The sequence below is a fragment of the Centruroides vittatus genome, unplaced genomic scaffold (assembly GCF_030686945.1).
Source record: "Centruroides vittatus isolate TY-2023 unplaced genomic scaffold, ASM3068694v2 contig_927, whole genome shotgun sequence".
NCBI classification, from domain to species: domain Eukaryota; kingdom Metazoa; phylum Arthropoda; class Arachnida; order Scorpiones; family Buthidae; genus Centruroides; species Centruroides vittatus.
In genome coordinates this window covers 492050-514671 of record NW_027122613.1, presented here as the reverse complement: position 1 = coordinate 514671, position 22622 = coordinate 492050, and the positions used below count along the sequence as shown (strand labels likewise).

The 22622-nt window shown below is 25.7% G+C and overlaps 1 protein-coding gene across 2 annotated transcripts in view; it reads right to left on the bottom strand.

Annotated features, from left to right (window-relative positions):
• Nucleotides 1–22622, bottom strand: part of Nct (Nicastrin) — a 95430-nt gene that overhangs the window by 7106 nt on the left and 65702 nt on the right. For both annotated transcript variants that reach the window (XM_067281857.1, XM_067281856.1), the window contains 11 exons: nucleotides 20400–20521; nucleotides 18371–18519; nucleotides 15163–15307; nucleotides 12990–13090; nucleotides 12551–12712; nucleotides 12272–12475; nucleotides 10718–10896; nucleotides 9026–9188; nucleotides 7525–7612; nucleotides 6090–6241; nucleotides 1919–2021 (listed from right to left, as the gene is read on the bottom strand). In XM_067281857.1, the coding sequence (XP_067137958.1) occupies nucleotides 1919–2021; nucleotides 6090–6241; nucleotides 7525–7612; nucleotides 9026–9188; nucleotides 10718–10896; nucleotides 12272–12475; nucleotides 12551–12712; nucleotides 12990–13090; nucleotides 15163–15307; nucleotides 18371–18519; nucleotides 20400–20521 (1568 nt within the window). The remainder of the gene's footprint in view (nucleotides 1–1918; nucleotides 2022–6089; nucleotides 6242–7524; nucleotides 7613–9025; nucleotides 9189–10717; nucleotides 10897–12271; nucleotides 12476–12550; nucleotides 12713–12989; nucleotides 13091–15162; nucleotides 15308–18370; nucleotides 18520–20399; nucleotides 20522–22622) is intronic.

The window sequence follows — 22622 nt, the reverse complement described above, 5'->3', positions numbered from 1 at the left end:
TTATAATATTTAAAGATAAAAATTCTCAAAAATAAATATCAATAAGTTATGAATTATAACAAAGTTAAAATTTTATTTTAAAACTACAGAAAGTTATTGATGAAAATCATAATTTTATTTTGAATATATTTCAATATAAATGAAAAGCATGAAATAAAAATGCAAAACATTTTTAAGCTGGGAAAACATTAAATTTATTCAAAAATTATTGAAAAATATATTAATTCACTACTTCTAAAGACAATATAGACAATATTATTAGCATAATAAAACTATATATGAAAATATATAGTTATACTCACTAATTTATATACTGTGATTTATATTTTAGATATAAAAAAAAAATTTATTAAGTTAATGATTAATGTAATAATAATAAAAAAGTGAAAAGAAAATATTGTAACAAATTTAATAAAGCTTATAATAACCCAGAAGTAATAATTAGTTTTAATTATTATTGTTTATGGTTTATTATACATTGGCAAGTTCAATGACTGAAAAATCAACAATGGCTTTTTAAGTCAGTAAAATGTAGCACCCACTTAATTAGTTTTTAATAAATTTGATTTCATATCATCATCGTGATAATGGTATATTGTTGAAAATTCTTTTTTCAAGCAGAGAATAAATATAAATTATCTTGTCAAAGAAAAAAAATGAAACTTAAGTATAAATTAATTTTTCAGGAAAAATAAATTTTGAAAAGATTTATTTTTCCTATACTTAAATGAAGTAAAAATAAATTTATATATAGATATATAAAGATGGTATTATTAATGACATTATTAGATATAAAAATAAAATTTTATATCTACAGTAGATCATCAATTATCCGAAAGCTGATCAACTGAAATGAGTTCCAGTCAGACTGTGTCGTGCTGAATCAAATGTTTATGATACTAGATTAACTTCTAAAATATAATTTTTTTGTTTTTATATTTTTCAATATATTTATTTTGTTTGTACAAAATAAAAAAATAATTTTTAATGATACAATAGCCATGATTATTATAAAAATTTATAGGCTTAACATCGATGAAAATTTCGAAGCATCACAAAGCGACATGCAACAAAGAAAAATTTCAACATGAAATATATTAATATACTATTATTAGGATATACCAATATACTATATTAATAATGTATTTTTTCGTACACAATCGGTTATCCGAAAAATCGATTTTCTGAACAACTCTAGTCCCCAATTGATTCAGATAATCGACGCTCTACTGTATGTATAAATTTATTTTTACATAATTTTTTCTCTAAAAAAAATTTTAAAAATTATCAAATTCAATGCCCAGAAGGAATGTCATCAATTACTTGATAGATATTATTTATTATTATTATTAATAATAATAATAATAAAAAATATCTGCTTATTTAAGTTCAGTAGTAAAAACTATAAAATTTTGTAAATTTTATTCCAATTACTAAGTAAACTCATAAAAAAAATCTAACTAGCTGTACACAATAAAAGTTTGGTTAAATCTTTTATAAATAAATAGTAATATTAATTATTTAATATATTGGTCTTTTTTTGTAACTATTTCCCAAATAAAATATCAAGATTAAAAATAATTTTTAATGATAACAATAACAGAGTCATGCCTGTCATTTATCTAACACCTTTCAGGAAAATTTTGGAATTGAAATAACATGACATCAGAAGTTTGTATATAGTTAATCAGGACCTCCTGCCCCTAAGTTTTCCATATCTGGTCTTGACTTTCATCTATCTAACTCCATTTTAGAAATTAATGAAGGACAGACAGACGACAGTGGAAATTTATAGATCTACAAGTGTTTTCAAATTGCAGCCCAATTATTTATATACACATTGTAAAATTTTTAGTACTTGATCAAATATTTTATTTTAAAATAGATTTAAGAAATTGTGAATATAACATAATTATACCTTTTAACACAAAAGCAGGTGATAATGCTTGAGTCTGAAAGACAGTAGATCTTACACAAACCCCAGTGAAATTAGGACCAGCCATCCATCTGTAATCATATTCCTACAAAATCAAAAATCTAATAAGATAAAACATTAAAAACAGTAATTAATGATGATATGTAATCTTAATAAACTTTAGTAGAAACTTTGTTAAAAATAAAAAATTATTTCATTTGTTTCAATTAAAATGACTGATGGTTCAGGAAACTCTCATTAATTCAAACCCAGATAGTTCAAAATCCTGTTTGTTCATAACTGTACTATTTGTCCTGGCCACGGATATAGAGATTTAAGGAATTCAGTTAGTTCAATATATGGCTACTTTGAAATTCAAAGTGAAAATTTTGTCCAGACTACAATATGAGTATGTTACTTCATTTGTTTAGATCGAAGTGCCTCCATACTATAAGAGAAAAATAGACCAAGAACAACTCTAATCCTGTTGTTAAATGTTTCCATTTACAGGTTCTAAACACAGTACACAAATTCTTCAAAACACAACAAAAAAAAAAAATACTAGAAATTTATTTTCTCCACAAGTGGGCAACAGTCTGGCACCCGACAATTAATAAGCACAACACTGGTTCCTTACCTATACACACACTGGTCAGCACTGACTCACCACACCAAAGGGAATGTACAATTTCTCCCTCTCTAGGTGGGGAAATCTCACGTTCTTAAGAATACGATTACATAAACACACCTGACATGTGTGACAATTCTGTTTAGTTGTATATCGAACTTAATACCTGTCAACATGGCTTTGCTTTTACAATAACACATTTTCAACTGTTACCTTATCTGTGGACTACTATCTTCTCTCTTATCTCATAAAATGGAGTTGGGTTTCAAGATTGCATGATTTGGTTACAAGTTGCAGATTGAAATATTTGTAGGGCTTTAGACTACTAGATTTGGGCAACTTACTACTTTTTGAGCCACTTTAAAAGTAATTTGGGCTACATTTCAAGAAATTCTGCTTTACTTTTTATTTATAAAACCTATTTGTCAACCTGTGAGGTTCTCACTGGATACATGCTGTTTACTTGCAGTTTACTTATTTTATTGTTATTTATTATTAATTAACGAAAATAGTGTCTTGTATAATTAGCCATATTCTGTTTGCTTAATAAATTACACCAATTACATGACATTTAGTATACTGTACAGAAATATGTAAATCTCAAATAATTCGAAGTTGTGATTATTTTTGTCTGTTGAATTTTGAATTAACAAGGATTTCCTGTATTTTACACATTAAAAATACTTGGATGGTACTTGCACATGCATGGAACCAGCTCTACTGAAGCAAATCAAATGAAACTAAGTACACATGTTATGCAGATCATGAGAAAAAAATTTATGGAAAAAAATAGTTGAAATTTTCATTAAAAAAAAAAAAAAACGTGGCACTGAAAGGATAACAATTATAAGACAAGTGGACAAAATCTTATTAGAAGAATAAAATTACATTTTACATATTTACAGTATGTGCTCAAACTAGGCTCCTCCTCTATTGACCACATGTAGCAATTGTAAAACCATGTAACATTTCAGAAGGAATCCGGGAGACATGTTATACTATGCTGGCCTTCAGTTCCAACAGAGTGAAAATGCCCGACAAACATCTTACAAATGTAAGGTTGCTGAATTGGGGATGCACAAATGTCACGATTTATTAGATGTGGGGTAAATGGAAGTGAGGCAGACAGCTGTAGTTACAAATAAACCTGTTTATTAATTCTAAGTCTTACATCTAATGAAGTGACTTGTTGATTATGGTGCTGAACTGTTGCTGAGTTGATAGTCCTAGGGTGGTCGGTTGAGATGTTTCATGGATAGACTATAAACCCAAAGTTGAGTTTTAATTAAACACTTGGCTTTATTTCCATCTTTATTTAGTTGAACTCCAATGAGATGGCCATATTATTTTCTTGATGAATTTCTTGATAGAAAATTTCAATTACAGAAACGGTGAATTCCATCAAGAAAATAATACGGCCATCTCATTGGAGTTCAACTAAATAAAGATGGAAATAAAGCCAAGTGTTTAATTAAAACTCAACTTTGGGTTCATAGTCCAACAATCAACAAAACACGGTTTCAAAGAAGAAATAGAAAATGTTTCATGGAGTTGTCTATCAAGAAGTCTGGTGACAGAAGTGATAAAAAAAAAATTAGTTCAAGCAAATGCAGAACGGTGAAGATAAGGATGAAAGTCCATATGTGTAGAACACTGAAGGCAAGTCAGAAAGGAGATGTAACCAAGAGAACAAGTCTTAAGGTTAAGACTTGTTCTCTTGGTTGACAAGGTTAAAGACAGACTTTTCTCTGTCTCACACAGTGAGACAGAGAAAAGTCTGTCTTTAACCTTGAGATCGGGGATTTTAAAGAATTCTCTCCCAACTCTAGCTTTCTGATTGGTCAGTTTCTTGTCTCCAGGTAGATAACAGACCATTTTGGGCCACAAAGAGTCTAATTTGACACTATGTTTTTGTTCAATAAGAGAAGTTATCAAACTTTGAAACTCCTACTCGCATTTACTTATTGTTTACAACCAAATTCTTGTAAGTCTGGAACATAATCTCTGCACTAGATCACCTTTTTAAAGTTTATTTTTTTTTGTTCTCTCAACTAAAAATTTTTATTCTTTCCCATTTTTATTTATGTTTTTCTTTCAGTTTTTACAAGTGCTACAATCAAAGTTTGGTCCCCCTGATTTGACACTTTTATTACATTTTTAACATGTGAGCTCAAGAATTGCTCAAGCCTCACACAAATAACCCCACGGCCAGAAACATTTTTGACTAAACAGCACCACATTATCCCCTGGTAGTAAAAATTTCTATTAATTTTCCCATAAATCTCTTTCCCATAATCTGCATTGCATGTGTACCAAGTTTCATTCAATTTGGTTCAGTAGAGCTGGCTCCAGATATGTCTGAGTATCATCAGTTTAATTCTACCCGTCCTGTAAATGGAAGAAACTAAATCATCTTCACACTTCCGTCATGTCCAATCACCAGAACAGCCTTCGTTTACTGAGGCAACCTTTTATTGAAGGCTATACCTCTGTAAAAATATGTAAAATAAATTAAAACATCTTCTGGCAATCTGGTGTAGCCTAAAATAAAAAGATGTCTCTGTAAAAGAAGATTGTTTATTCCTGATGATCGGACATGATGGAAGCATGAAAACAATTTAGTTTCTTCATGTATTTTTGTAATGTATTTCTTCTGTTTTTATAATATACAATTTAATATTTAGTATGATATGATTTTATCTCACTGTAATGCTACTGCTGTACTTTTTTACTCATTAATAAGAAAAAGAAAAATAGAATAAATCTATTTTCAGTAAAATTTCTAAATCTCAAATTTGAAGGAACCAAAAATGACCACTTTGAATTGTAGAGATTGTATTTGAAGGTATATGAAAAACTTACATTTTTATTACAAAGCAATAAATAAGGGATATAATTCTGTAATATATTTAAATCCATGATATTTATCTAAATCATTATTAGAACAATATCATCCTGTAACAATGATTCAAATAAATATATTGAATTTAGGTTTACCACAAACTTCTCTCTCTATGCTACACTGAATTTAAATCAAATTTCACACAATACATTAAACCACATTTTGATATTTCTACTAAATCTGATGGATTTTCACTAAATTGGCAACTTGCTCATGAACGAAGGGTGCATTGCCTGGTAAAATGACTTTAATACAGCTGATAAGCAATGACCCAATCTGTTTTATTTGAAATGCACTACATCATTCACAGCTGCTCATCGAGAGGTATTAAAGCCACTTTACCAGGCAATGTGCCAAAAAGATTCACAGAACTTAACAGGTTTGTTAGCATTTGCTAAGTTCAACTAGTTTGATTTAAAGAAGACAACTTTTGCGGTAGAAGAAATTTTGTTTGACTTTAGGAGCAGAAAAATGTTATGTTATATAGTGTGTTTGCCAGGACTGATAATCCAGTTTGACAAAGAGTATTCAAGAAAAAGTATTTGAGGTTAGATGTTTTACTGTATTTTAAAATTTTAGTACATATTTTTAATAAACAAATATATGCTAATTGATAAATGATAAAATTTCAACATTTTTTTTACCTCATTGTTTTTATCATTTTTACAACTTTCTTGACTTGCATTTTCCATAATTACACCAGTAAGATAAGAAAATAAATATTTTGTAAATATCATGGCTGGGCTTTGTTGTACAGAAGGACCAACTCCAACATACAAAGTATATGGCTCGTCTCCTTAAATTACAAAATAATATAAACAAATAAAAAATGGAAAAAATAGATATAGATAATAAATTATAATAATTTATATTTTGTATTATTATAATAAATTATATTAATATAAAATATTATTTTTAACTCCTTTAATTTTAATAGTCTTTTAAAGTTTTATTTTAGAAGTTTTAATAAAATATTCCAGAATCAAATTTCATATTTATGTGTATGTGTATAAATTTTTACAAATCAATTCCTAAATTCTTGGTTTTCTAAATCAATTTCTCTTCTTCTCATTTTAATTACCAAGTTACTGATATTTGCAATAATTAAGAAATGCATTTTGTAAAATATAACTATTTACATAATCACATTTTGATTATGTAATTATATTTGACAGTGGATATTCTAACTGTTCTGTGGAATAGTAAGCTTCAATGAGCAGCTTTCAAGAATTTGGTTAGATAGATATTGTATTTACTCAAATATAAGAAGCAGGTTAATTTTTACATGTTCACACAGTTTTTTTTTTGATAAAATAGGGACAACTCAAGACAAATTTACATCAACAAAACTGATTCTGTTGACATAAATTTGTTCACTGTATATTGCAAGTAAGCTATATATTATATATCACTGTCTTCTGTGCTATTGAAGTCAGAAACCCTTTTACTTGTGTAGGACTCTTCTGAATCAACACTGGATTTGATGCTCACATCTTTCTATATGCAATCATCCTCAATGGTGTTTGCATCTGAAATGCAAAATTTCTAGAAAAAGTGCAACACATTTTTCTCAGATTTTCACCAAAGTATCGACAATGTTACCATAACTAATAAGATTGACTGTTTAACTTCTAAACATTTACTATTATGAATATTGGTTTAACAAAACCATTAAATTAATGTAAAAAAGTTGATTTTGAGTTGAGCCTTGACAAGAAAAATTTGACCTAAATAACAGTTGTTGAACAATTGAACAGTTCATAAAGTTCAGTGACAGAGAAGTAAGATACTTGGCACTAAAGGTTGCTAATTAATATGTATTACATTGAATCTATATTCAAGTATGATAAATCTATAGATGTTAAAGTTTGAAGACCACTGATGGTTAATTAATTCAAAAAGGAATGTGTTATGGAATAGTACTATTTATAACTAGTACTGATTCCTATTTAATTTTTTACAAGATGCCAATGATGGAAAACCATTTCTGCTTTATTTCAAAAATTATTTTGTAATATAAGCAAACAAATTTTTAAAAATAAGAAAGATATTCATATAATAAATATTTAAAAAACATACTTAATTTTCCTTTCTTATCAGGATCATTTATTTCTTGAAATAGCTTACAAGATGCATTTACCATGTAACATTCTAATAATTCAGAAACCTGTAAATAAACATTAAAATTTTACAATTTGTATTTTTAATTAAAAACATAATTAATTATTCTAAAAACATATTATGAAATGATACAATTGAAATTTTGAAAATTATACATAAATAAGTCTATAGATACATATTTTGAATGGTTTTGTTTACTGTAACAACTAAAATGGATAAATTCTAATCTGTCTTTGGAATTAAATTAGAACAAAGAAAGAAGAAGCAGCTGTGTTTTCTTTTGTTAACTTCCTGTGAAATTTTTAAAAACTTTCTTAACCAAGTTGGATGTGAAATAGATAAAGCTTTGATAAAAGCCATAAAATTTGGAGAAAACAAATTATTATGAATATATAGAAACATTAAAGGTTAGAAAATAAAATATAATTAATGATAATATTGGTTAAAGACCGATGATGTTTGGTATGAATATATTAATATAAATAAATAACATAACAACAGGATACGAATACATAAATTTAATTGCATATATAATAATGTTCATCACACTAAAAAAAAGTTGTGCTATTAGTAAATTGTTAATTCCACAGAGAGTTTAATGTAAATATTGCTCCATTGACCTATAATACCAATGTGATTTGACATTAATTGTGTAAATTTATGTAGTAAAGTATGTTTATGACTGAAGTGACCATAGAAAAGATGGAATTAAATACATATAGGTGTATAAGAAAAACATCAATTTATATAATTGTGATGTCTTCATTACTTGTAAATTTTTGTAATTTTATTATTTTATTAACCCAAACTGAAGAGGGACTGCCCTCAAATTTCTTCTTCTTCCCTTCACTGAAATGATTATGACCTAAAGTGTTGAAGAGTGCATTCATTATACAAGCATCAAATATAAAAAACAAAATTCCATTAACAGTAAATTTTATCACAGACAGCTATCTTCAGCTGGTTATTTTGTTACTATAGCAATGTTTAAAAAGTAATTTTGCATTTACAATATATAGTATGTAGTAACGTGCTATATGCACACAGTACAGTATTTCACTTTTATACCACATTTGCAGCACACATGACCATTTAAAAAAGAAAGTATTACATCACCAAATCATAAGATAATCACTGATCGAGAAAGAGGTGGTCTTTTCAAAGAAAAAAATTGCATTTTTATATGGGCTAAAAAAAATCTGTTCCTTAGAAAACTGATTGTATTGGAGGGGTCATCTTTGGAACTTTCAAACTATTTCAATTTATAATTTAAAATTGTAAAATTATTGTATACAGATTTATTTTTAATTAAACAAAAATTATTTACAAAATGATTTTTACTATTTTCTTAATTTCATCTTAATGTCTGTTATTTGAAATTTTGTGTAAATAAAATTTTATGAATATGAAATTAAACATTGAAGAATTTAAAAATAATGAAGTATTTAAAATAATATACCAATGAAACATCAATGATATCTTCAGTGTATTCCTTTTTTGTCAACATTTTATATAATGTCTTAGATAAAACTGCAGCTACACCAGCTAACTGAGTAGCTAGTTTTTCTTTGTCACTTGTAATTCCTAAAGTTTCAGCATTGTCATATAAACTGTTGTAATACCTAAAAAGAATATTTATTAAAATATTAAAATAAAATGTGACATTTTATTTTTATACTATAATATTTGAAATTTATTACATATTAATGTAATAAATTTTAAATATTATATATATTATTCATAATTACTATTTCTAAAGCAATATTACAAACAACATAAATTTATTTATTTATTTAATTTACAAAAAATCTAATGCTTTAATAAATGAGAAATTGAAATATATAAACAAATTTATTTAGAAACATTATTTATCACAGCATAATTTTAAACCAAACAATAAATTTTAAGTAAATATTATGGCAATAAATTATGGTAAATATATTTACCATAAGTTTATTTATTTATAAGATTTTTTTATTTTTATTACATAAAACATTTATATTCAACTATACCTTCAATTTATCAAATCTCTCAATAGCAAATTTTATACACTAAATTTTTAAAATTTTATTATTTTTTACTTTCCTATTATTTAACAAACATCATTTCATAAACATATTACTTTTCTTTACATTTTATATTTATTAAATATAATAAAAAAAGAAAAAAAATGTGAATCATGAGTCAATATAATTAATAACTATTAAAATCAAAGAGTAATGTATATAACTTTAAGATGACAAACAATTTGTTAGTTGCTTTACTTTATAATTAAAATAATAAGTCAAATAAGTCAGTGCATAAAAAAATTATAGAAATAAAAATAATTTATTTTAATTCATTTTCTAATGTTTTAAGAGTGATTCAATCTTTTCATATTCTAGTAATAGAATTGGAATCAACCTTAATTAAATTAAATTCATGAAAGTTATCTAAAAAGATATTTTTTGTACATTATTCCATTGCTTTAAAGAAAATATTATAATTAAATTTTAAATTTGATATTAATTTTATATAATTATATGATGTTGAAATCAGAGTGCATCATTTTCATAATTGTATTCAGTTGTTGATTAAATTAAACATAAAAATTTTCACTTTACAATCCATGTAACAATATGAATGTAATAATGATATGTTGAATAATTATAGCTTCTCAGAAATTAATAATAAATGGAATAAACAGTTACTAAAGATTGTGATTTCTAGGGACCCTCAAATTCTTTGATAAATTATCAAGTAACTATTGTTTTGTTATGCACATTAAAGAAATAAAAATTCTCAAACTGAAAATTATGAAATAAAAAAAACAACACTAAAAAGTCATCTTTCAAAAAAATAAATAAATAAATAAATAAATAAAACTTTGTTTTTATATTTAAAAAGTAATGTAACTACAAAAATAAATAATTTATTCTTCATATACATTTAAAAAACTATTACTTTAAACAGTTAGTATATAGCATCAATATGAATTTATTCATATTTAAAAAAAACCAAAATAATCTATTCTTTTAATAAGTTTCCATTAATAAAAAATATTGATAATTTCAAAACTTTATCAAGAGAGAAATGAAATTTGACAAATAAGTAAAGCCTTCTATTATATATTTTCATGTATATAAATCAATTTTTATATAGATATACTTACTTATTAATAAATTCCTCAGAATGATCAGAAATCAAAATGCCTGCAATTTCTTTATCATGTTTAAGAAAACTCTGCATAGAAGCAGGAGGAACTGGATTATCTTTTCTGGCTTCTTCCATAGTTAAATCCTTATGTATTAATTTTGCTTGTTTTTTCAATTCTTTAATTAAATCATTCACCTGTTAAATAATATTATAAAAACTAAAACAACCTTTTAACAAACTATTGTATATAATAAAAATTTAATATATTTGTATTATTAAATTTGATACAATTATTAGGAAAATAGTCTAAATTTTACTTTTTATTCATTCAATAACAAGAACCAGTTAAGACTTATTCTAACAGCTAATATTTTAAAAACTTTTAAAACACTTATTTTAATTTTATAAATAGAACCAGAGTTTTAAAATATATATATATGTTATATTCATTATATATGTCTTTTTAACTAAATACATATTCTGTATATTAAATAATTATCATTGATAATCAGAAAGCCAAATTTGATATCAGATAATACCAAATAATCAGAAAGCCATTACAAATTGACAAAATTATTCTTAAAAAATAAAGTTTTCCTTAATTTTCAATTAAATTATTTTGGAAATTTAGCAATCTATAGTAAATGTTTTCCTCCTGTAGGAAGAATACTATAACTTCAATAGTTATAAAACTATAAAATTGCAATTTAATCTAATCTTATATTGAGTATCAAATCAATAACTATTATAAATTCTTCACTCTAAAGTATCATCATCAAATTGATTTAAATAATAAAAAGTATTAAAAATAAAAAAATTGCTTCATAAACAAATGTAAAAACCTTTTGAAATACATAGTTTATTAAGAAATATTATAAGAAATAAATGATATAATCTACATTATTTCTTTCAACTAATACATACAATGTTGCAGAATTAGATTTTAAGGCAAAAATGATACCACATTTCTGCCAGACTGTATACAATCTAAAATATATAAATACTCTAATCAAATAAAATTCTGCAAATTAAATTTGAATGAAAAATAAAAATAATAATATGAACAGACAAAACAAATTGGAAAACTTCAGTTAAATAATATACTTCAATGTAAAATTAAATTTTAATTGAAGTTTATTATGAAATAAACAAAATGTGATTAAAACCTAATATCACTGTATATAAACTAGGATAGGATATATCTGATTTACCAGGCTTTTGCCCACTTGGAATAATTCTCTTATTACTAGCACCATTCTATTACACTGTACAAATGTTTTATTTCTAACTATTGGCAGAGATAATCATATTAAATTATAATTTTACACTACAAAATTCTATAATAAGTATATCTAACTTAACCCAACATAACAATAATAATAATAATAAATTACTTATCTCGTTACAATTAAACACAATGAATCAAGACAGAAATCATAATGACTTTCAGTTATTATGATTTAAATGTTAACTGTTTTCTGATGTAATAATTTTAATATTTCAATTCAATAAAATAGCATTAAATATAATTTTAATTCAAAGCTTATGATAATGATAAAATCATTCTTACTGTTGAATTGACTTCTTCAGATTTCCCAGTTGAAATTGGATCAGTATGCAACCAAACTTCACTTAAAGAAGATAACTGACTGATTTCTATGAAATGGGAAATGTGTTCCAGAGAAAATGAAATTTGATTTTTATTTTTTGGTGGAAAATCTCCTTTTTGCATATCATAAACCATTCTACTTGATCCAATATAATCAAATGCTTCCTAGAAAAAAGTAATAAACATTAAAATTGTTTCTTGTGCTTATTATCCTGTTAAAATGTATCTATTTTGTCTTACCCCATTAAATATTGTAAATAAAATATTTTTATCAATATTCTCTGATTTCAGATATTCTTTTAATTTTGTTAGTGTGTGAGCAATTGAAATAAGTGTAACTAAGCCAGTTACTGCTGTATGTCCACCTGGTGCCAAATTGTCAAACAAAGAAAAAGCATCTAACTAAAAATAAATATTCCACAAATAAACAAATTATAATGAGTATATATATAGATTTATCTATAAAAATGTATATTACATAATTATATAAATCTAATAAATATTAATAAAGAATTTCTAAAACTAGTAGTAATAACCATTAATTTTTATTCATAATTTTATATTCTAAAATATTTTTGAAAAATTTTATACTTCAGTTCAATAATAATTAATTAAAAGTTGATTTTCATTATTACTTTGTTTAAAAAAAATCAATAAATCTTAAAAAATTTTTACTTACTCTTGCTCCAACTATAATAAGTGAACGATTAGTAATATTTGATGATTCAGGAAAAAGCATAGTATGAATATTGTAACTTCCCAATGGATCACATAATTTTGCTATAATAGAAAAGCATAAAAATTATTTAAAAAACACACTAAATCTTATTGTCAAATAAGATATTTTCAATAAAAATTAAATATAAAATAAAAACTGTTTAAGCAACAGACCAGTGATTTATATAGTCAATAATAATTCATTAAAGAACTATTTGTCCCCTCCATTATGACTAATCAATCAATATTTGAAAACAGAGAAAAAAAAGGAGGAAAGAAGATTAAATTTATATATCATCATTAATTACTGAAAGTGTTATATATTCAATATAACATCTTAATAAAAAATCTAAAACAATCAAATTTGACTATTAACCCTTTGGGACCAGGGTACCGACCTATCATAGGCCTAATTGTTAAGCAACTGTAAAGCAACTGTAAACCAACTGTATGATTGAAAGAAAGATGTTCTTGAACAATCACAGTTACCAAATACCAAGTGAATTTTAAACTTGTTTAAGCCAGTTTAAATTTTTAAAGCTTAATTTAATAAAATAAAAGAATAATAATTTAAGTTTTATAGTTATTATTTTGTATTAAATGGTATTTTGTTTCTATATATCTTTGGAATATACAATATCCAAAAAAATGTCCAATTAAACACATATGTAATATATTAAAATAAAGTATAACACAAATTAAAGAAAACCAGAAAAATTAAAGAATCTGAAGAAGAAAGAATCCAAAATATTGGACTGCTTATTTCATACTTCAAAGTGATCAAAACTGGATTCAATAACAGAATAATATCGGGCAAAATTGATCAATGAAAATATCCAATGGTTTTTTTCTCAAATCAGTTAATAAAATTATATTGAAGATGGGTAAGACTGAAAAAAAAATAATTTGAATAGAGATTTCAATTTCTATGTATAATTTTAGAAAACTTAATCACTAGCCCTATTCTTAAGATCTATGGTCTTTATTCAAGTTGAAATGTCAAACAATAATATGAAGTGATTAAAATTAATGGATAATCAATGCAGCTTGAAACCTCAAAGTAAAGTTGTTCGTACCAAGAAAAATTTAATTATAACCGAAGAAATTTAATATTTTCAAATTTATTTTATATCTTATTTACACTTAATATTTTTAAATTTTAATTTAATTAATTTATATAATACACAGCATCCATAAATACATAATAAACTTAATGTTTTAACAAAAATTAAGAATAAATCTCTCTTATTTATATAAACCTGTAAATTTTTAAACTACATATTTAATTAAAACATAATCATTATAAATTTACTGTGTTTTTAATAAATATTCTAATACTTTATAAATTATGTAAAACAGTAAGAAATAGATAAAATAATAGAATTTAATTCCTCTTTTACCACTTGAATTATTGTGTTATTCATTAAGTAAATATAATAAGTTCCTATAATATACACATTAAACACATTCATACCAAAAAATTTTTAATCAAAATTAAAAAATTATTTTCAGTATGATGCATATTTCTATTATAACAAAAAATTAATGATAATATGCATATAAAAACAAATTTATAGCCTCTTATTTGACTGAATGACACATTTATCATATTAAAGAACATACAAGTCTGTATATTTTTTAACAGATTAAGGGCTCCATAATACTATTAAATATTCTTTGTATTAAAAATCAATTTTTTTCAATTACATGAAAATGTTAATTTGTTCTCTGCTATTTATAATTTAAGCAGAAATTTTCAGAAATCAAGATACAATTATTTATTGAACATAAATAAGACTGAGAAAAATGGATTTTAAAAATATATTGAAATTATTAAAAATTTATTTTCATTATTCATTCTCTTACATTATAAATTTTGCTCCATAACTGATTTAAATAGAGAAAATAATATTGCAAATAAAAATATAATACTGACGTATATTATTTCATAATCACAATATTTCCTAAACATTATTCTAGTAATATATATACTAATAATCTGAAAATTTAAACTAAAAGAATTATAACTTTGTCATAAGAAACAATTATATTTATTAAATAATACAAAAATTTCATTTTATGCTTTAAAATTATTTTAATTTAATACAAAAATTATAAAACAGTTAAGAATTTACCTGGATTAAGATTAGTAATTATACTACTACGTCTCATACAAGTTGGTGTATCCTTAGCTGCAAGCATTACAGATTTCAATTGAGCTGAACATAATGGCCATGTGCGTACAACACCATTTTTAGCTTTGTTGAAATTATTAAAGCACTAATTAAAAATAAGTAAAAATGATCAAGTGAGAACAGTAAAATTCTTTAGTAAATTACTAATAAATGCTTAAATAATATGAGAAACAATTACATTTAGAATTTGTATATATGCTATATTATTCAAAATAATTAGGAAATATTTCAATGTTTAATAGTATAATGTAGTTGATCATTTTGTTTAATGTAAAACATATAGTCAGACAAGCTTTCTCTCATATTATAAATAATTAAAAATATTATAGCCCACAAGAATTACAATCAATAACTAAATAGGAACAGTCCAGTATGGACTATGCTATTTGAGTTTTGCACAACTTGATAAACAAGGTAGAGTTAAAAACAAACTAAATTTTTACAGTACAAATATTTACAAAAAAAATCTCTTCAAAATAAGCTCCTCCTGTAGCTATACATTTCTGCCAGCAACCATATTATTTGTAAAAGCAATCTTTAAAGACATCACAAAAAAAAGCTTTCAAGAACACAGAAAATAGCTTTCATCACTGCAGCTTTCACATTCTGCTTCTACTGGTTTCTTAGTTAATATCTGACCAAAAAGGGCATAGCAATGCTTCAAGCTTTTCATCCCTTGATCTTATCCCTAAAACACTTTTATTTATTTTCAAAAATGAAAGTGAAGTTGAAGGATTGCAGGTTTCAATCAGCAGCAGAGATTGAATGCAATAATGCAAGACCAAAAAGACTGCAAGACCAAAAAGACTTTGACAAGTGGAATGGACACACAAGAAGCATGTAGCTATAGTAGCTTATTTTAAAATTAGTTTGGTATAAAAATTTCTATGTTATGTAATAAAAATTTTGTGAAAAGTTTGATTTATTTTTGACTACTACATTTATGTCATGCTGACTGATTTAAATGCAGCTAAATGACTATTATTACAAAGATCTATGGATACTATATTATCCTTTATCAATGTACTATATAGTTATGCAAGAGTTTATCCCACAGGAAATTGCTAGAATGTAAATAAAATCTTTGCATGCTCATCCCATAGTATTGCCTGCATCTAAACCAAGCACTTGTTAAAACCATGACCTGGTATGCAGATTAGAAGGTATCATTTCATACATTAAAATATTGTTTTTCTACTATACTTCATTGTGCACGTAATTATAAAATAAGTGAAATGAAAAATAATACTGTGTGGTAATGTCCTAAACTTTATGTATGAAAGGTACAAATGCCTATCAAACAACAAAAATTTTTATTATATTACTTCATTTTGTTTTATTTAGCAATTAATAATAATAAATTTCAATTATTTTAATATTTAATACTACATTTTAATCTAAATTAACCAAATTAAAAAATATATACAGTCAATTCCACTTAACTGGGACACATTAGGATTAATCCATTTTGGCCCAATTAAGTGGCTGCCTCAATTAAACAAACTAATAATAAATTCTAAAATAAAATATGTAATACATAGGGTAAAAAGTAATAATTAGGTACCTATTTTAATGCTTTATTAAACCAAAATACAGAAATATCTGTACTATAAATTTGCCAGACTCACGATAATAGATAACTGATTCTCATCACGAGTGTTGCCAAATACAGTATTAGTAGTGACATACACAAGAGTTGACCATTCAATTCGTTCCTGATCAAATGATTTTTCCTTTCTCCCTTTTTAGTTAGAACATGTTCTAACTAAAAAAGGAAGAAAGGAAAGGGTTCGTCCAAAAGTTACCTTATGGTCTTCCTTTGAGCACAGTTTCTTTTGCTTGGAGATGGGCACTCTGGCAGGAGCGTCCATACAATCTGCCAGCTCCAGATACTGGTCTCAACAATAGGATGGCTACTGTTTGAATCTAGACATAATTATGCACACAATACCTCCCAAGAAAACCCTAGCTGTCTTCCAACTCAGTCAAGAGACCGTGAAAAATTGTCTGGGATCTTTGTCCCTTCTCTTTTAAAGGGATTGTCCAGTCCAATCTGGAGCAGGGTCAGTAGCTTGCATTCAGACAGATCCCCATGTGATACATCCTGCTATGGTGACCCCTCTGGAAAAACTGAACTGCCCAAGCAAAAGACAAAATCGCTTTGTCTCTGCCAATCATTAGGCCTACATGACATTAGTGTACTGTACATAGTGTCTACATATTTTCAGAAGATCCCTAAAATATATCAAAACTTGCTAAATTTCTTTTCTGCTACTGTCCCAATTAAGCGATTAAATTATGTATTAATTTATTAGTTTGGTTTCCATTCTTTGAGATTTGGCCCAATAAAGCGGCTGCCCCAATTAACCGGTGGCCAATTAAATGGAATCAACTGTATATATATTTAAAAAATTTACCTGTTATTTAGCCATTAATTCCATTTAATTCTATAATTTTAATAATTAAATTTGTTTCAATTTCACAAACATATGTATTGCATATACATATTTTGTATATCCAAGCTCTAGTTAAATGTAATTGAATATATCATTAAAAAAATTAACTTAATGTTTTTAGTGTAATGTTAAAAAAAGTAAAATTTTTAGTTGCAAAGTGTTTTTATATGAAAAAGTCTAATATTCCAATTAAGATCAATATAAAATACAGTCAAATCTTATTTTGAACATCTGAAAAATTTTGAATTATCAAAAATTCAATTATTCATTAAAAAAAATTAAACTTTGCAAGTTTCTAGTATTTGGCTAAACAACTCAATTATTTAGAATCAAATGTCACTAAAATTGTGAAATCAGTGACAATTTTGCCTACAACTCAGGGTTTACAGAAAACATGTATTTCAAGAAATTCCCAAACATACTCATTCTATCAGTTGACTTCTTTTTATTTCTGTAAGTTTCATTTTCAAAATGTGAGCTGTACCAGCTTTGAATTATCCAAATTTATAGTAAAAACAATTTTAATTATCTGTTTTTAATACTAATTTAAGTTTGAATTTTATGAGGAATAATAACAGATTCATTTTAGCCAATAAAAAAAATTAAGAAAGTTCAAATTAATGATATTTGACTGTATACATCTCTAAATAATTTTAACCAAAAATTCATTACATATTGAAAAAGTTTCTTACATCATTTTTAATTTTATTTATGCTATCATTCTTAGTTATGAGAAATATTGGTATATTCCAATCTTTATACATAATATCCTGTACTGGATTAGGTAGATTCCATGTTACTTTCTTACATCCAGCATAACTTGGATCATCAGAATATAATCCTAATGTATAAATAAATAAAAATCAGATTTAAAATACTAAATAAAAATAATAAAAATACATATGTTTTTAAAATGTATTAAATAAAATAAAATAACCAAATTATAAAAGAGAATTTCAATATATTATTAGCTATGATGAAATTTTTAAAGAATTTATTTCAATATGTTTAAGTACTCACAAGTTTTGCACAACATTCATTTAAAATTTATAAAATACAGGAAAAGAATTAAAAACAAATCGAAATACAGTATAAATAATGAAAAGCTGAATGCACAATTGTAAGTAATCAAATTAATATAATTGCAACAATTTGAACATACAATTGAGAACTACATTTGACTCAAAATAATTTATAATTCAATTCATCACACATTTACTTCATCATTTTTCCTATTATTTATTGCTATTAGATATTTTAAATAAATTACTGTTTAAAGCAAAAATATTAAATTTTAAATAAATTGTTAAACTAATTGAATTTTCTATCTTGTACATGATTTTTGCAGACTAACAAAAAACACAAAAATAATTTACTAAATAAAAGTAAAGAAAAACAATTAGTGATAAAACAAAATATTACATCATTTTAAATTACAGTACAGTAAGACCCCACTTAATGCTGATTCGATATAACGCAGTCTGCTCAAAGCCTAAAAAAAAGCTAAAAATTTACACTGATTTAAACTATCATGGCATTTCATTGATTCGTATATAATACGATTATTTACAAACACGAACCAATCAGAAAAAGGTGGCAAAAAAGTGTACTTTCTAACGGTGACCTTCAAGAACTGGCAGAACAAGAAATTTGTGTAGAACTGGAAAATAGAGATTCTGAAAACAAAGAACCCAAAGAATTTCTCTGCAGATTTCCTTAGTAAGTTTGGTAACGATAACCAAAATAGTTGATCAAATTGTAGCGAATGATCCAGAATTTGAAAGGAGTGAAAAAGTAAAACGAGGCGTTTTGGATGTGATCTTTTGCTACCGACATTTGCTTAAGGAAAGAAAAAAGTGACAAATGAAACTTCATGATTTTATTGCAAAAAAACATGAATTTCAGAAAATTCAGGACCTTCGTCACAAAAAATAAACTTTACATTTCTGTGTGCATATGTTTATGTGTTATTTAACATATATTATTATACAAATTAATATAAAATTAACTTAAAATTAAAGTAAAATTTGTTTACCTTTGGTCGCATGTTCCCTTATCCCTATTTACTCTATGTTAAAATGACCTTGTTTAATGCTGTTTTGTTTAGCATTTTGTCGTCTAGGAACGCATCCCCCGCATTAAGCGGAGTCTTACTGTATTTTATATAAAAAGTTTTGAATAATACAAAAAAAAAAAAAAACTTGGCAAATGACTGAATAGATCCAAACACATGATATTCTATCACATACTCCAAGAATACTTTTTCAGTCATAATTACAAATTAGTAGTATATCAATAAATGATCCAAAAAACTTAAAAATAATGATATAACTCTGATGTTGTTTAGATGTACTACTATAATTATTTATAAATAAATTAAAATCTTAAGTAAAATTTAATCAATTCCAGAAAAACTAGTACTGTACAAAAACACAATATTAAATAATAAGTTTAAAATTGAATAAAATAATACAATAATACCAATTTAATTTCGACTAAACATGCAAATTTTCATTGTTTTACAAGATAAATGATGTAATTTTCCATATAGAAAGAATCTATTCTAATTAATAAAAAACCAAACTTTAATATTTAATTTGAAAAAATAATCAACCATAAATAATGGTATATAAAACTTAGTGACACTAATTAATCAAATTGTTTAAAACTGTAATTAGATTTTTTTAAGTATATAGGGATATTTTGAGACTATATTTTTACCAAAATATTCATTTGGGCAAGAACGATCAGTTGAAAATTCAGAAGGTATTTCTTCATCTTCTGGTTTTAATATCATTACTCCTGAGACTCTCTTTGATGATTGAAAATTAGTCATATTAGCCCTAAAAATAATAAAAATATTCTGTAATAAATTGCTTTAATATTGATATAAAGTTGAAAGCTTAATATTCTATAATCTATGGAAAACTTCTAAAATTCTTTGAATACAAAATTTCAAAGAATTCAGCTTGCATTCTGATAAATAGTAATTTTTTAAAAAGTTAAGAGAAATATAGTACAGTAGAGCATCGATTATCTGACTTAATTGGGGACTGGAGTTGGTCGGATAACTGAAAAGTATGAGAAAATACATTATTAGTATAGTGTATTAGGCCTGGTTTAAACACTAGCCTCCCTTTCATGGTCGAGCCAGTGCTGCCAGCTAAACATGCAAAAATTTAACAAAAATAATATTAAAGTAGCCAAGACATAACCAAATATTGTAGCGTCGCATCACTAGTGGACATTTGAATTTGCCAACTAGAACGCGGTCGGTTAATTGGGGGTCGGATAATCGATACTCTACTGTAATAGTAGCATAAATTTAAAAAACAGAATACAGGTTCCCTGCTAGCCAAAAATTCCTGTGAAACCTTTTGTAAGCTGAAATGGCATAAAGAAAAGAAGCAATTATTATTAACTTATATAAGAAAAATTTTTGAATGTTCCCAAACTCAAAACTAACTAAATCATACCAAATAGCACATAAGTAGTAAAAGCAGGAGTAATATGATAAATATACAGCCTATATAAAGTAAAAACATAAGTACAATGTAGTTAATGAAACTAAACCAGAAGTACTCTCTCAAGTAAGTCACCTTATAAAACTGCCCTCATTTCAAAACTGATCAAACCATCCATGGCTACTTTTAAATTCCACTTTCACAACAGTCATTCTTTCTGTTTCAGCTTAATGAAAAGATGGACTGATTTCTTCTCAAGTAAAGATAACAGAACACCATCTTTGTACGCCCATCAACCTGCTAAAGTAGTAGGCTTTCCATTTTTCACTTTGTTTTTGCTAACAGATGCATAAATAAATCAACATAAAAGCATTGATGTTCACAGACACAATTCAAAACAACTTGGAGACTCTTCTTTCTGTTTGTGCACTCTGAGTAGCAATGTCTCTAAAATGGCTTGCTGCAAAACATATGCTAAATATTATTTTTGTTTTTTGTCTTTTTTCATAAAAATGGAAATCCTCTTCAAAGTTCTGTCAATGAAAATAGGAACTAATATAGGCTTTCATAAAAGCAAAGTGGCATTAAGCAAACTTTCATAAAGCAGTGGATACTCGTGATGGGATGATTAATCAGAATTGGAATTGGGAATCAGAAAAATCAAACATTTTCTGAATATCAGAATCAGAATCAAGCAAATCTCATCACTCTTTCCAATTCTTAAAAATGATTCTTCCACATTTTATAAGAAAATGAACATATTGACAATTAAATATTAGTTTATTGGAAACTTTCATGTCGATGAAATGGAGAGTAAGCGACGTCCCATATGCAAGGCAATGTCTGTCGTAGCAGACTTTTCTTTTATTTAGTTGGAGCAATGAGATATTGCACTTTGTCAATACTTACAGTCCCCATTTTATGGGAGATATTTTTAAGATGATGTTAGAGTTGCCACTCAGCCGGATTGGGTCGGCTTGGCTGGCAATTTCAAATCAAGGCCAGTGGTCAACAAAAATATTTAAGTGTCAGAAAAACAGTTTAAAATGTGAAGAAAATTATATCTTAATTGAAAAAATATTACAGTCGAGTCCGCATAAGTCGACACCTCAAGGGGAAGTGAAAATGTGTCGAATTATCTGATGTGACGACTAAAGCAAAGTTGGAAAAAAAAACCACAAAACTACAATTAGGAAAATACATTAGTGCGTTATACAGTAGTATAGGCTTACAATACATTGTGTCTTCCATTTACAATTACTCTGAAGATGAAAAACTGAAAAATTCGTTTAATGTTGTCTGTTTTGGACACTTAACTGTCTCAACTTTCTTTTTCAACGATCATGAATGCCTTGAAGACATCATCTTCGCAATTGTAAATTGTTGGCAAGTAATGTCTAAGGATTCTTAACGCCTCTAGCATGAGAAAATGCAAAATTGGATTCTGGTGTGTCGTTGATGTAAATTGTATGTTTTCTTT